At 44.9% G+C, this 20368-nt stretch overlaps 2 protein-coding genes across 3 annotated transcripts in view; one reads left to right on the top strand and one right to left on the bottom strand.

The window, feature by feature from the left end:
- The first annotated feature begins 184 nt into the window (after nucleotides 1–184).
- On the top strand, nucleotides 185–1796 carry LOC135917189 (pyruvate dehydrogenase protein X component-like). The gene has a single exon (XM_065450706.1). The coding sequence runs from the start codon at nucleotides 233–235 to the stop codon at nucleotides 1643–1645; it is 1413 nt and encodes a 470-aa protein (XP_065306778.1). The 5' UTR covers nucleotides 185–232; the 3' UTR covers nucleotides 1646–1796.
- LOC135917197 (uncharacterized) overlaps nucleotides 1784–20368 on the bottom strand; it is a 78522-nt gene continuing 59937 nt past the window's right edge. For both annotated transcript variants that reach the window (XM_065450713.1, XM_065450723.1), the window contains exon 6: nucleotides 1784–9371. In XM_065450713.1, the coding sequence (XP_065306785.1) occupies nucleotides 9138–9371 (234 nt within the window). In that variant the 3' untranslated portion in view covers nucleotides 1784–9137. The remainder of the gene's footprint in view (nucleotides 9372–20368) is intronic.

Raw genomic sequence — 20368 nt, 5'->3', positions numbered from 1 at the left:
CGTGAAGCTTAACGGGCTGTTTGAAAAAACGTTAGTTGAATATTTTGAACATTAAAAAGCTAAAAACTAATTACAATTTCTAACATAGATAAGCAAGTGCATAGTTTGTTCAGAAAAACCTACTGAAAAAGTTTGAGCACCAATTTTGGCTAAAATAGAACCGAAACTCCACGTTTGGCGTAAAGCGTCAACATTATGCTTCGTGCTGCGACACTGGTTGGCTGTGGTCGATATGGCGCCCTTGACTATGGGGAAATCCTCCCGTCTCGTCCAAACATTTCGGCTGCTCGCTAAACTACGGTCGTCCCGTGAAATACTTCCGCCGAGGCACAATTTCCACCATACAGCGTACCTGTTCGGCGTCAAAGGCATCGAGCTTCGGATGCCTGCGCTGTCGCCCACCATGACGGAAGGCACGATCATCAAATGGCTCAAGAACGAAGGGGACACGGTCCAGCCCGGAGACGTACTCTGCGAGATTCAGACTGACAAAGCCGTTGTCGCTTACGAAATCGAGGACTCGGGTATCCTCGCCAAAATTCTGAAGGACGCAAACTCCGGAGTGCAGCCGCTGAACACGCTCATCGGACTCATGGTCGAGGAAGGGCAGGACTGGAAGGATGTCGACATTCCTGCTGAGGAAACAGTGGCGCCCAGCGCGACAGGTGCCGCTGCTTCTCAACCGAAACAAGTGGAGAAGCCGGCCGGTTCGCGCTCCAAGGCATCCATGGTTGGTCCGGCTGTCAAGCACCTGTTAGACATGTACGGGTTGAAAGCGGAGGATGTGCCTGCTACAGGCCCCCACAACGTACTGCTGAAAGCGGACGTTGCTCGGTACGTATCCGCTAAAGGCATCTCAGAAACAGGCGCCGCGCCTGCCGCATCTCCTGCCGGCAAGCCTAAGTCGTTCGTTACTCAATCGACAGCGTTGGCGGAGGAAAACGAATATGAGGACGTACCGTTGACTAACATGCGACGTGCAATCGCCAAACGACTGACCCTGTCGAAAACGACGATCCCCCACAGTTATATGAACGTGGTGTGCAACATAGACGAAACGCTAGAGACCCGGAAGAAATACGCCGCTGACGGAATCAAGGTGTCTGTGAACGATTTCATCATTAAGGCAGCAGCAATGGCTTTGCATCGGGTGCCCGCCATGAATGCTATGTGGAAAAACGAGAGCCTTGAGCTTTTGGCAGACATCGACATCTCCATCGCTGTGGCTACCGACACTGGCCTCATCACCCCTATTGTGAAGGCTGCAGATGTTCTGGGCATTGACGAAATCGCCACCACTGTTAAAGAACTGGCCAGCCGAGCCCGAGAGGGCAAACTGAAGCCAAACGAGTTCGAAGGGGGCTGCTTTTCCATCTCCAACTTGGGCATGTTTGGCATCTCGCAGTTTAGTGCAGTGATCAACCCTCCACAGGCTTCCATACTGGCCATAGGAGGATCTGCACTAGTGCCTGGGTGTGATGGTAGGCCGCTGCATGCCATGGCTGCCACTCTTTCGTATGATGCTCGGGTCATCACCGAGGAAACTGCAGCTGAGTTTGTGAAAGCATTCAAAGACCACATGGAACAGCCGCTAAACATGCTGGGAATGCCTCTCGTAAAGCACAGTGAAGCACAAGAGCAATAGGCCACATACCCAAACTGTAGGTGACAAAGGCAGCTAGCTGCCAGACAGTGTGATATTTATTGTGAACTGCTCAGTGAAAGCTTTTATGCACACTGCTAGTCTCTTCGGTGTGTACTGCTAAAAATAAACATTCTCTGCTGTGATCAGCGAACATTCAGCATAATTTATTCAGCCATCAATGAAAAAAAAAACGAATGGACAGGGGTGACCACTAAAATATTGCAACAGATAAAAAATAAGTGCACTCTCAATTTCCGCAAAACAAGCCACCGGAACTGTCACCTCAGCAGCACGTTGGGCACAGTTGATGAAAATTGCAGTGCACAAGAGCACGTGTGCTTGCAGTAGACTATTGCACATGAAGCGTGTGCCCGAGAGGCAGGATAGAGGCTGAACAACTTCGATCAACTTATGCGTTTCTTTCGAGCATAAGAATGCCTCTTGGCCAATGCTAAGGGTTGGGGCAACTGCTCCAAAAGGAACACAGTGCGAGTAAATAATACTTGATGAAATGAGCGCTACGAATACGCGGACGAAAGAACACATGTACGACAGACAAGGCGCTGTGTTCTTTCGTCCGCGTATTCGTAGCGCTCATTTCATCAAGTATGCATAACCAACTCACCCACATCAAGCTTCTACGAGTAAATAATGATAATGCAGAGGCACCTGTCACATCTACCACATCCACTTGAGCTTAGTAAGCATAGATGGCTGCAAGAATCATGAGAGTTGGTAGCCATGCTTGCTGCCAATGCTTTAAGAGCTTGCCAATATTTCGGTACATTTGACCACATACTGCAGCTCAATACCAGCTATTCCTCTTGCAATGAAATTTGTGCACAAAGTGATAGCTAACTAGTAAAGCCTATGGGCCAGCAGCAGTCTTGATTTCAAACAGCCATACAGTCACTTGCAGTCTGAGGGACCAACTAATAGCAAGCTAGTTGGCAATAAACCTAGTGCTTGTCCTTTGTCTTTTTTTCTATGTCTCTCTTGTGCCAATCCCAATATGCATCCTGAATACAGATGATCAGGTTGAATAACACATCGGAAAATATGCCACTCAAGCCAAGCCCATTTAGACATAATGGCTTATTATTAATTATGAAAACGGACCTATACAAAGGACAAAGATCGAAATCTGGAGGAAGCAGGTTGGTAAATGCCACCAAGGGGGGCTTAACGCCAGCCTATTCTTTGAGAAGCAGGGAATAGAAACAGAATTTTAAGATGGAGAGAAGGGAAATAAAAAGGAAAGAAAGGATAAGTTTGCTTACCTCAAAACAAGCAGGATATTTCGTCAAAAAAGTACCTGGAGAATGCAACTCATTTCAATTGAAAATGTGCTTATTGAATCATTTTTCATACACGGTTTAGAAAATGGCTGAATTTTCCTTTAAAAGAAATAATGGCCAAATAACAGCCCATTGTCATCAATAATAATGACACTAGGCACTAAAAAGAATGCCGATAAGCTTTTTAAAAATTTCACTTCATTTGCAACAAAAGATTCATATCGAATTGAAGTGGGCCTAATCACAAACTTTTAATAAAGTAGTAAACTATTAATTGGCCTAAGCAGAAGTGGGCCAGTAAAGCTTGGTGATTTGACAATGCACAGCAGATTACTATTCCCCTATAGAAAAATGTTGAATGCCGACTAGCGCCCCAAAAAAACATAACTGCAACAAGTGACTAAAAAAAAATTAACTAGCATGCTGGCGAAAGCAACAAGACCAAATCTCATTATGATAAGTTTGTCATCCTAACTGCATCACACAATGTGTTGAGGTGAAAGGTGCCTCCGCAATGCACCCGGCTATCCATTTTTAAATTTTATGCACGACTACTCGGTGAGGCCACTGCATCATGCACACATTGATAACATCCCTCTGGGTGCAAGAACACATGAGTATTCACAGCCATTAAGTGCTGACTGCAATGGAATTTCACTGTCTTAATTGGTTAAAGATGGGTACATGTGCTAGAGAGGCAAATCTGGAGAGGTGGTAATTAGCTAATTTTATTATTAACAGCCTTTAAGTAACACCTTAGCGGCCGATGGGTGCACCTGATAGTTAGCAGATGTGAACAGGTCCTGGCATATTGCTTCCGAGATTTGCACAGTGTGCAAGGCGACGCCTATCGCAGAGGTCATGTCAAGGAGCCACACAGTTCTGAACATTCCGGATTCAGCATCATTTCCAGTGAGCGGTAGTGCCGGCATCTGTATTTTTCTGCGAGCTTTTCGTGGTGAGTGCAACTGTATTTGAAACATAAGATTTTGCACAGAGGCTCCTAAATTATCTACACTATCTGAAACTGGCTTTTCACATGCAGTCGAAATTTTGTTATAGTTCATGTTCACATATTCACAATATTCACATTTCAATTGCAACACACCTGAAGTGGCACATAATGTGGCACCCTGATTATGAGTCGTGCCAACTCTAGGCACACTGTCAAGACTAGAATGTCTCGAAATCGGGATTGTCAGAAGCTTTGTAAGGCTGCATCACAACCATGAGCAAGTGGTCAGTTACTCTAGCCACAGCCTCCTGTATTTTGCAGGGCCTGCCCAGTCATTCCTCAATGCATGGGAGCCAGAGGTCCACTCTAAGTACACCACATTCCGAATAATTTTGTACCCATCATTGCTAGGGTATGGACAACTTTAGCTGGGCACTGCTGCCACTCCCTGTCCGTGCGATAGCTTCCGCATGAAACGTGAAGGATAGTTGACATGACCCTAACCATGTTCCATAAGCTGTGACCAACTACTGGGAATGTGGTACCCTCTCAGAAAACCCCAGCTTCAGTATCACTAGCCCGGCATTGAATAAATACAGGAGGCTATGCTCTAGCACTGCAGAACAGACTGTATCAACTGTAGCTATGCGACAGAACACTGCACTTGTCTGTAGCACTACTGCAGCTGCCAAAGCAAATGATATGTGTGCATACAAATTGTGCCAGAGTGTCAAAAGACAACTCCACATATGTGCAAACATAAAATCATGCACACTACTTTCATAGAAGCAGGCATACAATATATATACTGTAACATATCTCCACCGGCAAACTCTGTAAACTGGCCAACTATAAAGTAGGCCAGGTTAGTGTGTACATCTGCTTCACTTCTGCTCAAATTTTGCAGCAAGATCACATCACCAGTTTGCACCATTCTATAAAGCATCGGACATCTTCAGCACTCTGAATTTTTATAAGTAGAAGGCTTTCCTTGGCTCTTTCGCCAGTTTTCATGGTTGGTGGTCAGAGGTTGGACTCGTCGCCAATACAAAGGCACTGACACAAAGGATGTGGGCATTCACACAATTGACTTGCGCATTCGTTGCCAAACAGCAGCTGTTAGAGCTCTTTGAGACACATGTACTGTTAACCGGTGCTATTGCTACAGATGTGCTGGTTAACGATGCTGTTCTCTATGAATTTATAAAATGAAACAACAAATGCTCCTTAACTATCCTCACCGCAACAAATATGCGCCGTGAGGTGCACTGTTCTTTTAATTAAATGAATAGCTTTCTTGATGCATTCGACTACTCGTTTACATTAAAAATTATTGTCACTGGTTCTTGTCCTTCTTTTTTCTTGTTTCATCCGGAACAAATAATAAAACACTGCACATTTTTTATCAGCAACACAAGTTGCTGTAGAGACACTGTCTGTTGTCATTTCCCGTTACCAACTTAAAATTCAGACACACCAGGCAAAAAACAATGCCACACATTGCAGTGAATGCTGCAAACCAAAAATGCAATCTTGTTGAGATATCAAAGTAAAAATGGCACAGCAGAAGCACAAAACATCCTTTTTAAAGCTGTTTGATTGAAAATGCATGTCTCCATATAGACGCTTCACTGTGTCTAATGTCTGCTAAAGCTAAATCTCTAGTGCCAATCTAAATCACTGGTAGCACACAGTTTCTCCTGACTAGCTGCCAAAGCATAAATTCATATAGCATTCTTAATTGCAAGCAGGGGTGTGCGAATACTTGAAATCGGGAATAAAGATTTGATTTGAGAAATGATTATTCAAAGATGTAAAATATCCATTTCCGCTGAAACCCAAGCGATAACAGCACTTATTGAAGTCTACAGAGAGAAATCCAGATTTAAAGGGAGACTATTCTACTGCGGGGAAGCCATAGTCACTGCAGAGGGGCACCAGTTGCTGAGTGACCGTGCTGAATAGTTAACTTCCACTCAATAACTTCCACTGTTCCTATGTTTCATTACAGTCATTATGATGATGCATTGTATATGATCGCCTTTCAGATGTTGCTCTTCTACAAGTTCCTCAGCTGACCAGATATCCAGTTCTGAACAGGTTCGTGTGTATTGAGGCATAAGCCTTCTTTCCATAGCACGATGACCCTGCACAGCTTTTATGTTTCATGTTGCTTAGAAATGAAAATATGCAGTAAACCCTCATTAACTCGAACTCTGATATCTCTACCAGCTAAGTAAAAAAAAAATTTCGGGCCATGGTGTCAATCCATGTGTGTTTCGCCTTTTATCTCGGAAATTTTCTGAGGCGGACTCCGGATATCTCAAAATCTACATTTCGAAAATACCAGGAAAAAGGTGATGGGGAAGCATCTGCAGCAATGCTTGCACTTGCCTCTCACCTGGCGGCAGCTCGCTAGCCGAGCCAGACACCACGCTGGAGCCCCGCTTTCCGCTTATCCTTGCCCCTGCTTTCTGTCTATCACTAATTGCGCTGACTTGCTCGGCTGCCTCCTGCCACTTTGTTATGGCTTCATGCAGCAGCGGTGAGCTGGGAGTCGAAGTATTTTTTTTCCCCCCTCTCATTTAGGATGCCATCCTAAATGACACATCAATGCGGTCAGCGTATTAACCGTGAGTTTGAGCAAGATGGTTGACACTTTTGAGCAGGCACGATCAGTCCAGGTACTGTGAAAAAAAGAAGCCAGCATGTGAGCCCACAGCATCTCAGTGACATCACAGCATAAGAATGCTCACTTCATGCTTGCGCGGCAGTGAGGCATAAGTGTCGCATCGCTCATGGGTGTCTGCTTGATGTGTGACAGTTTCACTCTTCCATTATTTCAGTTTGAGTTTTGGAAGTGAAAGTGTCCTGAATTTATTAAGATGCAGAAAGCAGCAGTGCCAGCTTTTCGAGGTCTGACCAATTATGATGACTGGCTTCCAACACTGCATTAGGAACAATCGTCTCGACTCCGTGCCAAGCACACGCCGTCTTGCCATGGTGCCAGTAACTCCCTTGCCCGTAGATGCCAACGTGTGCAGTGTCGATGCGTGCGAAAACAACCTGGGATACTAGTGGCAGCATGTTGTAAAGGCTCTATGTGGTCTATGCACAGCGAGCGGGCTTTTATTTTTGCAATTTCACTTATCTTGAAATTTTTGTTTTTACAACTTCAAGTTAAGGTGGCTTAATGTGCTTGATATCTGACTCAATATTCCAAGGTCACTTTTCTTTGATAGTATTTGTACTCAATTCAATTAGGAATTTTGCAATTCAGACACCTATACTTTCAAGCATAGAAAATGAAATGCTATAAGCTGCTGGCCCAGCCTAAAAACATCAAACTCACATTTTCTTCTCACGAAACATGGAAGAGCTCAACTTTAATAAGAGAAGCTAAATATCTGACTTGAAAGTGAAGCCCCGCTAGCTGCCGCACTTGTGGTTTTTCTCTCCAAAAGCAGCAAATTCATTCCAAGCAACGCCACTACTGTCGTGGCTGCTCTTGCAGTGCCGTATTTTAATAGTGTGCTAGGGTAGAAGCTTTCTTTTACGTATAAAGTGAGAAAGGTTCTTAATTTATCAGGCAGTTCATGTCCAATCCATGCAAATTTAATCCACTTAACTATCAAGCCTTATGCACACCTACGACATGTTCTCTAAAACCATGGCAACACATACAAGTTATGCTAGACTCCAAGATATTTTATGATGTGCACAAGATGTATTTGGCGAGCCTAACTTAAGTGCAGTGTTATTTTTTTCCTGTCCTCCAATTATGTATTTACTGCCTTTGTGTAGCATACAAGTCAAACGTATGTCCACTGATGTCCGGATTACGGTTATGTATAGACAGGCAAAGCAATATTGTAACAACACCACATTCAATTGCAGCACCATTGTAGGACAATGCCACAGCAGTTAAAAATCACAGTAGGGATGGCTGCTGACAAAATTGCGCATGAGCCTCCAGTTCACTCATTTTTCTTTTTAAAAGACACATCGCCGTCCTTCTAACTGGCCTTTTCACTTTATGGAATAACCTTACTCTGCATTAGAAAAAAAAAAATTGCGACAAGAAGATAGTTTAGCAATTATAGAAGTAGTGCATTTCACTGGCTCAAAAATGATGCACTGCTGCCAGTCTTGCGTATTTATTAACTAAAACTAGGTAGTTCAGGTGGGCAATTGGCTATATGGAAAACAATTAAACTACTAGCTTTGCGATACAAAGAATTTGGTCACATTCCAGTGTTACACTTTCAGAAAGCTGTAACCAGAACATGGCCAACCTCTTTTTTTTTTTTGTCAGACCACAACAATGTCAAAATGCACAAACAAGATGTAGTAACAAATGAATATGATACAGGACTAAGAAATCTCTATCAAAATGTGGTCAAAGGAACAGCCAACAGTACAAACTTCAGTAGACTCAGTCCACTGACACATAGTCGTGACAGTTTTGTGTTCGTTCACCGACGTTATTAAGTATAAATTAAAATCCACAGTTACAAAGCAGACTGAATAAAACAACAGAGCATGTGCAATAGCAGTTGCAGTATAGCAGCACTGCCCAGCAGTTCTGATGCCAGCTATTTGACAGCGCTTTTGATGGCAATGTGCAGCAAACATGTGCTGGCACAGCCTGATACATGTTTAAAACACTTTCCCACACACTTGCAGTAGGGCGTGCTGACCACCACACAGACACTACAGAAAAGTCACACTCAAAAGTGAGGGAGAGGGGCCGACTAACAGGAATTGTGTTGGGAGTAGTCACAAGCGCAGATGCCTAGTCGAGTGTCCATCCAGACCAGAGCGAACAATTATCAACAACTCAGCAAAGGAACATAAGTCACACACCTTTACACTAAACTAACAGAAGTTCTGCAGAGTAAGCAACCACACACTTGCACCAGACTAGGTGTTCACAGTGGAGTCACTGGTGTTACGAGGCCACAAGAAATCTTGCAAAAGAACTCGTCGAACTCAACTAACAACTCACAGGATGAATAGCTGCACAACAAGCTGGATCCCGCTCACAAGAAGCAAAGAACCGGGGGAGGAGAGGCCAATGGAAAAGAATCAGCTCCTCTCGGCAAGCCTCACAGCAGATGCAGTCACCACTCAGACAGAGAGAGTAGGTGGCAACGCGACAGCGTCATCTGCAGCGTGGTGAAGGAGAAGACTGCCATAGCACTCAAACTGGCGTGGTAAGAGAACTTGACAGAGGCGATCAGCACCACAGCTCCTGCTTGCACATGGGACAAGTGCTGCGATCCTTGATGCTTCGGCGCAGGCAGTCACCGTGGAACATGTGGCGGCACGGGGTGACACGAGCCAAACTCATGCGCTGCAGGCACACGGGGCAGACGTCGTCGAGGCCCTTGAGTTCCTGCCGCGTGGCGAAGCGGAAGCGCCCCAGCCGAGCACGCTCCTGGAGCAGTACCTTCAGGTGCCTGTCCATGGCCTGCAATGGAGCCAGTGAATGCTTTGATTGACTGTTTTAACCCCTTCAGGCATTGTGTGCTCAATTGTGCATGCCAAGATGGTACACCAAAGCAAAAGTACTGATAAAAATGATAGTAGTATTTAAAACATATCGAACACACTTTGAAACACTTCTGATCAGACAAGTGCTGCAAGTTTGACTAATATGTGCAAATTACTTTGGCAAAATGAGTTGGAAAACTGCATGTTAGCTCACGATGTCAGTTTTTCATTGTTTTTCACATTGTAAAAACATCAGGCATATTTTTCAAGTGGTTGGATAGGTTATTCTTTATTTATTATTTTATTTTACATACTGTAAGCCTAAACAGGCTGTTAAAGGAGGGGAACAAACATATAATTTTCGTACAGTACAATATTCACCCTGGAAAGTCTACATCATGTACACAGTACATTGCAACACGAAAACAACTGCAGTTTTTCTTCAAACCATTGCACTGTGGTTGGATCAACAAAAATGTCTGAGTCAAGGTTGTTCCAATCAACGATTGTTCTTGGTAAAAACACGTACCTGAACACATCAATTTGTGGTACATAAGGCAAAATAACATATGTATGTTTAATCCGGGGCAATGTTCGACCTGGTGGTCTCAAGTAAACTGCGGACAGCTTATTGATAAACAGCTTATTGTGATATGTTGTTCAAAGAATTTCAGTTTGGCCATTTTCTTTCGAGCAGACAATGTTGGAAGACCAGCCCTGGTATGGAAGGCGGTCACTGATTGCAATCAATTATTCACACTGAAAATGAACCTAACGGCTAGTTAGGTTCAATCTGTTTGAGTGTGGTCATCCGATTGATTGATTGTACGGGTCCCAAATCACGCAAGTGGATTTCAACATGGCTTGCATGACTGTTTTATACGTTTATAGTTTGACGTCATCAGGAACATCCATCAATTTCCAGCTTAGCCCTTTAAGGGTCAATGATGTAAATACATGACACCGCGAACAAGCAGAAAAATGGTGGATGCCGTATATTTACGGTGCCGCCTGTATGTTTAAGAAGCGTGGCAATTTCCGAACTTTTTCTTTTCTGTCATACGTGACCACTATGTGGGAATACAGGGAATTTATTCCGCGCGCCTTCCTCTCTGGGTTTTCGTTGCATAGTTTGCTTTAGCACTAGTTTGCTCCCGCGCGTCTATATACTACCACTCGTGCATTGAAGCGCACACACGGGCGGCGGTTTGCGTTTTGTTCCGCGGACGGTTTCGGCTTCTTGCGCTTGCAAAACTGATGGCTATCTCATTACTAATCACTCAAAGGCCGACTGCCTGTCTCTTGCTCGTTTAGTGCTCACAGGGGTGTGCATAGGAAGGATGCCGCGTGCATGCATTTCCGTTGCTTTCTTTTCTTTTCAGAGACTCGCGAAAACTAATTGCCTCTGGTTGATGATAGCATGAAGATTAGCGGAAGTTTGTCACACGTTTTGCTTTTTTGATGGGTAAACAACCACACAGTTTTCTCGAGTGCGCGCACCTAAACAGTTCTATTATGCTATGAATGTACATATTGTCACGTGGTCGTGACGTCAAAGAACACAGTAGCAGTACTGTGAAAGACAAAACTAGCTTTTATTGGGCGAACCTGTGCCCACAAAACAGGCTACACTTAAAGCACAACGAGAGCGGCGAACACAGTCGGCGATCGTCGTAAATCTGATCAGCGGGTCAAGCGCGTCGGTTTTTATACAGCAATCATCGAATGTTCCAGACTAATCGTTCGGACCCGCATGCCTTCCACAAAGTTCTACAACATTCGAGTCACGCGATGAAATCAGATAACACAAGGTTCGGCGACAACACAGCAGGTAGAAGCATCGATAACTTTCCAGAAACTTCGGATACATGCAGACGCGTCCCGCGCTGTGCGATAACATTTGTTAGGCGGCGAAACGTGGTCGCCTGTTAAATATAAGTACACGTGTCAATATTAGTGTAAGAGCAGGAACATTTGAGCCTTGTGAAATATTCTCGTGTGCGCATTTTCATAGCCTTGAACTATGTGTATATCAATGCATCAAATTTTTAATTCTTAATAGTTTATTTCCTTTTTTATTGTTGTTATTCATGAATGAAGAGTACATATATACAAACTCAAAATATTTTTTTCTCACTACACGGTCACCCCAAAAAAATTATGGTAAATTTTTTTTTAAATAAGTCCCTAAAAAGAATTGTAAACTGCAATAAAAAAAATCGGACCTGGGCAGTCACACATGGCGAAAAAAATCAATCGTCAAAGGGTTAAAAGGCCAAGTTTTTGCTGCACTGACCCACAGATCATTTCAACATGGTCGTTCCATTTAAGTTAACTTGATAGTTGATTTTATTAAAGTGCTTTATGATTTTATTTGTCACATATGGGAAAAATCAAAGGATCTTTTTGGTGAAAATGCTCATTCAGCTGCTCAAGCTGATTTATAAAAATTAGTTTGCATTCCACCATGAAGAAATTATATATCTTATAAGAGCTTTCTTCCAGATAGAAAACCCTTTACTTTTACTTTAGCTTTTACCGTACACTCAAACCTCATTATAACAATATAATGGATGTAATAAACTAAATAAATTCCCATTGAAATCCCAATAGAGATCCATGTATTTAAAACCTCATTTTAGCAAAGTGAAATTGCCCTGCCAATGGATACAACAAACTAGATCCGCCTCTAAAACCAAAGAACACCTGATCGTTGCGCGCCAAGTAAATCGATTTCCGCCTGGTTTGGCACTTGTTCGCCACGGCAGTTCAACACTCCCGTGTCCTCGCATTGAATATTTCGTCGCGCAACACTCGCCTTCCTCATTGCCATGCATAGCTGCGCACAAGCAGCAGCTCACTATGGCACTTCTCCACTGACATCTCTCTTTTGTGACTGCCTGGCTGTGCAAGCCGCGTGGCTAAGCACTTCAGTACGAAAGATTAATGCATTCCACACAGGCAGGTGCAACTGAGCCTGGCCTTCGAGATCTTTCCAGCGCAACCTTAAGGGGCCACGCTTAGGCTCAGGCCGTGCATTCACTTCTCTCTCTCCGTGCAGCGCGCCGCGCGGGCTGGCAGCCACCTGGGCATCGCCTCCGAGATCACATTGGCGTTGGTGGAGTCTCGGAGGCCGCGAGCCAGCCTAACCAAGCCGGCACGGCGCAGTTCGCTAGCCTTCACACAGCGGAGCACTATGTTGTGTGCCAAGTGCTGCCAAACCGCGACGAGCCAAGTGAAAAGCGGATGCAAAAGACTATCAAAATGCAACAATAATGAATGTAACGAAGTAAGTGATATAACGAAGTACTGCCAGCTCTCCCTTCAACTTCGTTATAACGAAGTTCGAGTGTAGTAGATATTCGATTCACGAATCAAACGATTTGAATGCTCTTTACTCAATTTGATGACATTCAGGTATTCGCGCACCCCTAGTGACAGCTCCTTTTGAAATAGCATTAACATTGGCGCAATTCGTTTTTTGCAGCAAATCTAATGCTGTCAATGCCCACATGATAAAAACCCGAGAAAGCTCGTTTTTATAAGTCTTATGCTCCTGGAGCTTTCGTTTTTCTTTTTATGAGCATAGCCATGCCACAATAAACGTTTTTATAACTTTCTAAAACATTTTGAGGGTGCTTGGAGCATGCTTGTGCAATAATGTACACTAAAACATCCTTATAACAAAGTTGAAGGGGGGGTCGTAATTACTTCATTATAACCATTAGTTTGCAATAGCCACTATCCATTTTTATCCAAAATTAGCAAGCAAGAGAGGATGTTAAAAGACATGTTTTTTGCCGCAATCGAACACTCACAAAAGGAAGACACATAAAGACAACATGGGCAGCACTTCTAACTGATTTATGTTGTTATGTTGTTTATGTAATAAATCAGTTGGAAGTGCCGCCCATGTTGTCTTTGTGTGTCTTCCTTTTGTGAGTGTTCAATTGTGGCAAAAAACATGTCTTTTAGCAAGGACCAACTAGGCCAACAAGCAGTTTTGTTGCAAGAGAGGATGTACTCACCGCCAAGTCTCACAGCAGCCCGCCATGCGAAAAAGAAAACAACCGTTGCACAAAAAAAAAGCAAGAAAGACAGCAAGGAATTGCTACTTTATTCACGCCAAATGGCTCATCATTGATCGATCAACAGCACACCAGCTGGCGGTTCACTTCACAGAAAAAAAAGTCTTTGATAGATTTTTGCCACGTCTTCTTCAGACCAATGATGCCTTCTTCAGCTGCAATTGCTATTTCGAGTCCATCGTCACCGTCATCGTGAGCGCCAAAGAAGCAGTGCAGCAGGTCTGCCACATCCAGCGCTTCTGTGGGCGTCGGTTCGCCAATATTAGGCTCCGGGCTGTTGTCGACGCATTCGACACTGTCATCATTAGGCAACCCCATCACGCCGCGCAGAATTTCCGCCTCCGTTGGCTTTTCCGTTGTCACCGCATCAGCATCGGGCACTGACGTACGTGCAGAAAGTGTTGCAGTCGGGCACAAGGCCGGCGTTAAGGAGAGCGTCCCACGACACTAGAGCTTCGTCGCCCGCGGCACCCTTATTGGCGGCAGCACCAAGATCTTCACTGTAATCATCGCTGCTGACACCAAATGAGGCATGCCGGAAGCAATTGGCGATCATGCTTGCGGGTACAGCCATCCAAGCAGCCCGTAGCATCTCAATCGCCATGTACAAGTCGGTTGTGGACTCGCGCTTCATGCTCATATGGAGCAGAATCTGGTTGATCACACGCTTGCGGTAGCTAGACTTAAAGTTCATGATAACTCCTTGGTCAAGGGGTTGCACAACTGCAGTGTAGTTTGGCAGGAAGCAGCATAGCTCAATGTTTTTGAGCACAGCGACAGTGTGATGGGCCACCATAGTTGCCCAGTACAAGGCATATCTTCCAATTCAGCTTGCCCAGCCGCTCGTGCCACTCCCGCAGCCATTGTGCAAAAATTTCTCTCGTCATCTAAGCCTTACGGTTGGACACATAACTCACTTGGAGCTTTTGTTTGCCTTTAAAGCATCATGGTGACACACTTTTGCCAACCACGAGGGCCGGCACCTTTTCCGACTCATTCATGTTGGCACAAAGCAACACGGTTACACGGACCTTGCTCTGCTTATCGCCTTGGCAGCGTTCACCTTTGCGGGCCAAGGTTTTTTGCAACAGCATCTGCTACAACAGGGCTGTCTCATCCATGTTGAACAAATCCTTGGCACTGTATTTTTCTAGCAGCTGCCCAACATTTGTCTCCACCCACGCCACTGCGGCTTTGAGGTCGACATACTGCGCTTCCCCGCTGACAGCCCTGCCGACGATGTCGTGGCGCTCCTTCAAACACTGCAGCCAGCCGACACTCGCCACAAAATCGTCGTTCCCCATGATGCACGCAAAGTCCCTCACTTTGAGCTGCAACAGTGCCCCACTCACAGGAGTGCTGCTTGCTCTTGCGTCCAAAAACCAGTTGAAGACCGCCTTCTCAACGAAAGCGGGGGCTCACAGCTTCTTTCTGTTGCCTGTTATGCCATGTGCGACAGCACTGGTGACAGCTTCTTTACTGCTCAATATCGTCGACAGCGTGCTCAATGCTATGCTGAAATCTCCGGCCACTTTTTTTCTTCTTAAAGTTGGATTCGACGGCTTTCAGCATAGCCACCTTCTGCTCGATTGATATTGTTTTGCCCTTCTGTTTGCCGTCCATCTCCTTTCTGGCGGCGGGAACTCGCACGAACGAACCGATAGAAATACTGATATCGTTGATGCTCACTAGAGTGTACTAGACTATGGTCGAGTGGGTCAAACGTGAGGGCCGAATGGCGATCTGTCGCTGAGGCGCCGCGTGTGGAAAAATCTTGTGAACGCACTGCGAGCGAATTGGATTGGGGCGGAGATGCACTTTGTGGCATATTCAGCCAATGCCTTTGATTCAACGAAATTTCACGACGGACCCTCAGACCAATTGCACGCTATGCTTTTATAATAGTGCTTTATTTCCACAGCAAATTTACATTGACATATTCTTGCTACGTATAAATATTTGAGGCATGAGTTATGCAACATGACGTCTTCAATTTTGCCATCATTGTCCAGTGCGTTGTCTGCTAGGGAGCATGTGTTCGTTGCGCAGACGCAGACGCCCAGTTTTTCTCGCAAGAAGTCTGTGCAGTAAGATTCTTTATGGTTTTACTTGCTTTGGTGTGCCCGCAACTCTTGTCAGCCGGTATCAATTGTGGTTTTAGTCAGGTAAACTGCTATTTTTAACACTGTTTTCTAAAAGTAACACTTTATTTTTGCCACAGAAGCCGCCTATCAGCAACATGAAGCTACGTAAGAACATTTTATTGGTATCGTGTTATTTTTTATGCGTTTCGTGTTGGTGGAATATTGACCAGGGACAATGATCAAGGAAAACAATATTATAGTGAAATAAACCAGGTTTATTGATTCCGTGGCACAAAGAGATGCAGATGACCAATGCATCTAATGCATTCTAGGTTAATCTAAGGGTACATAGACATATATACCCACGAAAAGTATGTAAGACAACTATTATCAAATATTCTGACTGCACTGATTAAAAAAGTGAGAACTCCTCACTGGAATAAGCATGTTTATTTCAAAAGCTTCACTATCCCTACGTGAACCAATCGACTTTCTGAGAAAAGGAATCAAGGCAATAATTGGACATTAATATGAAGAACAGCGTTGGGGACGAGATATTGTCTATGTACTCAGACTGAATCGTGGAGACAGGGAAGTCCTTACCAAAGCAATCTCCGCAGCTTGTTTGGCGATCTCCTTCAACGTGCCAGCAGATGAAATGAAGTAGAAACATATAGTCTAATTAAATAATATTTGCCATTCAGATCATATTCGACTTCACAATTCACTATTAAAAATTATTGAATAGCTGTTTAGGTTTGAATGTAATGACGGATAACATCACTTTTGAAATCTCGAAGGTGAGAAGCCAATGCAAGTGAGGACTCTTATTCAGAATGATTGTGCTGCTGGAGAATCGTGGCTGTTGCATAGAAGCACACCAGTTTCTGAGAGAGAATTAATGCACTGGTGCTAATCAGTTCTGCTGAACAAGTTCCTGGCTTTCATTCAATAAACACGCACCGTTTTGGGAGAGCCTGTAAATCTGCAAACTTGATTCAGGCAAGGAAAACATTTTTTTGACATTGTCACCATGTCTGCAAGACTGCAACCCATTAAAACTGGGTGCCCAATGTGGTACAGTAAAACCTCGTTAAACTGTACCCGCTTAAACAGTAGTTTCGCTTTAAAGATAGTAGTCAAATCACCAACTCAGCGGCCATTGAACATAATGTGTTTTGTATCCACATAAACCATACCAGCTTATTTCAGTCAAATCGCCAACTCAGCGGCCATTGAACATAATGTGTTTTGTATCCACATAAACCATACCAGCTTATTGTGCACATATCGGTTCACACATAGTGTTTCCACTTTTCATAGTGCAAACACGGCAGTGTGTCGTCTTCATCGGGCGGCCTGGCAGAACAACAAGCCTCAGAGATCGGAACGGCCTCCAAGTGCCCTGTAAGTTCGCGCATGAAGCCACATCAACATCAACATCATTGCGGTGGCATGCCAGAGAGCATTGTGGCATTGCGCAAGCAAGGACTCGCGTCATGTCGAAGCTCGGCTAAAGAAGACGCCGGATGCTCAGCATAGAAGAAAAATTATACATCATTCACGCTATTAAACGTGACACGAAGTCGGCACCGGCACGTGACAAGGATCTGCTACTGAGTACGGTGTATGGCATCTGGAATGCGAAGAAGTTGCTCGACAGCGCTGCTGCGACCACGAAGAGATGTCGGCTACGAGATTCGACTTTTCGCCACCGTTGCCTCTGCTGTTACCGAAGTGTCAGCTAGCAACAGTGACGAAGACGACACGGAAAGCGACAGCACGGGCGATCCAGGCCCGACAGTGGCAGAAGCTGCGCGTTACGTCAGCCTCATGAATGCAATCGTCACAACGAGAACAGCACCCCGCAATGAAAAAGGCGCCCCCTGCCACATCTACAGCGCTACCACGCGGGTGCATGGAGAATACGTAATGGCAACAAGTAATCTGCCATGCGAGTGTTTACCGAGAAGAGGGGGCTGGCTGAAAAGCTGGCACGCAGCTTCAGTAAGTTTGAGGCCGCTCTCGTCGCTGCTAGGCCGCGTGGCATCAAACGGAAATAACACTTTTGTTGTGCGAAGTGAATAAATACTGCATGTTTATTTCCTCTTTCATCTCACTCTCTCTGAGTCCCGTTTTTGACAGGTAAGTGGGTGCAGTCTCGTGCTATTTCGGTTAAACAGTACTACAGTTTAGTACATACTTTTTCCTAGCTCCGGCCAACTACGGTTTAACGAGGTTTCACTGTATAAGGTAAGCATAACATGGCTTTTCTCAGAAATCAAACTCAAGAATAAGCTCTTTCGCTTACACCCCTAGAAAAAAGACAAAAGACGCAGCTACCCTGTTTTCTTCTTGTTTCTTTTTTTAATTAAACCAATTCTACTGTTTTACATCTGGCGATATGCTTATGAGGCACCCTGTTCAGTTCGCACCACCTAGGCTTCTTGAACTTGTACCGAAACAGAGATACACGAGTGTTTTTCCAATTCGTTCCCATCAAATTCCGCGACCTGGTTTGAACCCTTGAGCTCGAGTTTAGCAGCGCAGCACCATGTCCACTGTGCAGCCATTAATTAAGCTACCACGCCGCTTTCTTTTTCTTTCTTTTTAAAGGGTCCCTCACCAGGTCTGGCCACTTTGAGTTAACAAGCGCAGAGCATACACTGCACGATAACAAACGCATCTGGAAAGTACTACATTGCTAGGCGCCGCGAAAAGATCTGAAATTTCAAACCGAGTGCCGTTTTTCTTTCTCCTCACGGCCACCACGCTCCAAGCCGGAGGATGACGTAATCATGTGCCTACGCCTACGTACTGGAGTCAGCAGTGTGATGTCGCTCGTGGTGATACGTGACTTCAAGAATTATTCAAGACAACATTTGTTATCTGTGCGCTGTTGCTTGAATTGACGAATTGAAGTTTAGTGACATAATAAAAAACACAAATCGAATGTCTGTGTGTTCCTTGTTTTACTTCGCACAGAAGCAAGAGAGAGGTACTTCCGCTTCGTCTGTTTGTTCCCACAGTCGTGCGGTCACATGCGCAGGTACCGAAACTACGCCATTTTCCACCGTGTTCCAACGAGTGATCATGCTCTGTGGTCTGCTTGTTCTGCCTCAGTATTCGTGTAGCACTGACTTATACCGCTAGTCATGTTTCCTTGTGCACAGCACGCAATATTGTGCGCTGCGCAAACGAGACAACAGCTCATGCGTGACGCCATCAGTGGAAATGCGTAGTGCCCAAAAAGAAGTGAGGAGAAAAAAAAATGAAGGCGGGGCCTGTGACGTATGCGTCACACGAGCCTCGAGGTCCAGTATGGGAGAGCACAGGGAAGGAATTTCGCTTGCGGAGGCTAGACAGGGCGAGTGGAGAGAGTGTCTTGCATGGAAATGGAGCCCGCCTGCTGAAATCATGGGTTCGCGGCACTGAAATATTTATATCTCGGCTATTAATGAGCTGATCTGAAAAATTCTTGCAGCAGAATGCTCCCTATAGGTCACATAACAACTTCTAGCGTGTAACCAAAACTTGCTATGGGGCATGGTGAGGGACCCTTCAAAAGCGAAGCTTTAAAGTGCTACTTTCCTCACTATAGTGTCCGCGTGTAGACAAAAATCCCGAAGGTAGTGCAATGCTGGGCCGACATGCAGCGGAGGTGACGCAGGCGTTAAGCACTCTCCATACCTGGGCCAATCCCGAAGATAATACAATGCCGGGCCCACCCGTGGCAGATGTGCGGTTCACTATTTAGGGGCCCACATACACAACTTCGCTGGTCATCCTTCGCCAGTGTGGAGGGGCACTTAGTCTTGTTTTGATGTTGTTGTTAAGCATAGATTGGACAAAAAAATTCACACGGTTTGCAGGCCAAAGATTAGCATGTATAACAGCTATCTAAAACTGTTTTCGGCATCCGAGTGCTGACCGCAATAAAGAACCCGGGCCAATTACTCCGTGTTCTTGTTCTGCTGGGAATACGGAAACATGAATTGAATGTTGCACTGCAGTTTTTTTTTTTTTCTATAAGAATATTTCCGGTAAATCTGAAACAGATGGGGCCAATATGTTTGTTCGAAGCAGCAAGCAGGATGTTTACATATATTTTTTCTGTCTGCATTATGCAAGACCTACTGATGAAAAACTATATGTGCAGAAATACACATAAGATATACGTGCTGCTTGAAGAACACGAAAAATATTTGTTCCCCAATGAATGCCGACACTGCGGCCGCAATGCACGTGCAGTCACCGAGCAACGTTAGATATAAATAAAATGAGATCAAGAAGAGAAAGAAAGGCATCTATTCCTAAGGCATAAATACCTATCATATCCAATTATAAATGCCATTTGAGCGGTCTGATCGTAAACAGCAGTGCACGAAGCAGTACGAACGACCCTGCCGAGCAGAATCGCCAGCAGTTTCCAACAGCGCGACCTTGATGCGGCCCAATCCACTTCGATCGCAGCACCGCCACAGTACTTTTCATTGTCGTGTGCCTCATTGCAAAGCATGCACTGTCCCCGCCGCTCGTCCCACTCAACCATGTTCTAGTACACTCTAATATTCTAGTACACTCTAATGCACACAGAGGCAGCAACAAGCAACAACAAAACCGCAGTTGGCACTGCCCCGTGCATGCAGCGCAAGAGCGGGCGGGTCCACCAGTTCCACGGGAAAGGGGAGGCCGGGAGACGTGAACGTCGTACACTATAGGACATTGACTTGACGGGTACCAAAACCATCAGTAAATGCTCATTGCGAAAAAAAAGATTGCCGATGATTGCGTTGCTTCCT

Source organism: Dermacentor albipictus, chromosome 4 (genome assembly GCF_038994185.2).
Source record: "Dermacentor albipictus isolate Rhodes 1998 colony chromosome 4, USDA_Dalb.pri_finalv2, whole genome shotgun sequence".
Classification (NCBI taxonomy): domain Eukaryota; kingdom Metazoa; phylum Arthropoda; class Arachnida; order Ixodida; family Ixodidae; genus Dermacentor; species Dermacentor albipictus.
This window is presented reverse-complemented; position numbering and strand designations above follow the sequence as displayed.

Bases quoted from the DNA above. Each gene is read 5' to 3' on its own strand.
- LOC135917189 (XM_065450706.1), top strand. From the start codon at position 233: ATGGCGCCCTTGACTATGGGGAAATCCTCCCGTCTCGTCCAAACATTT.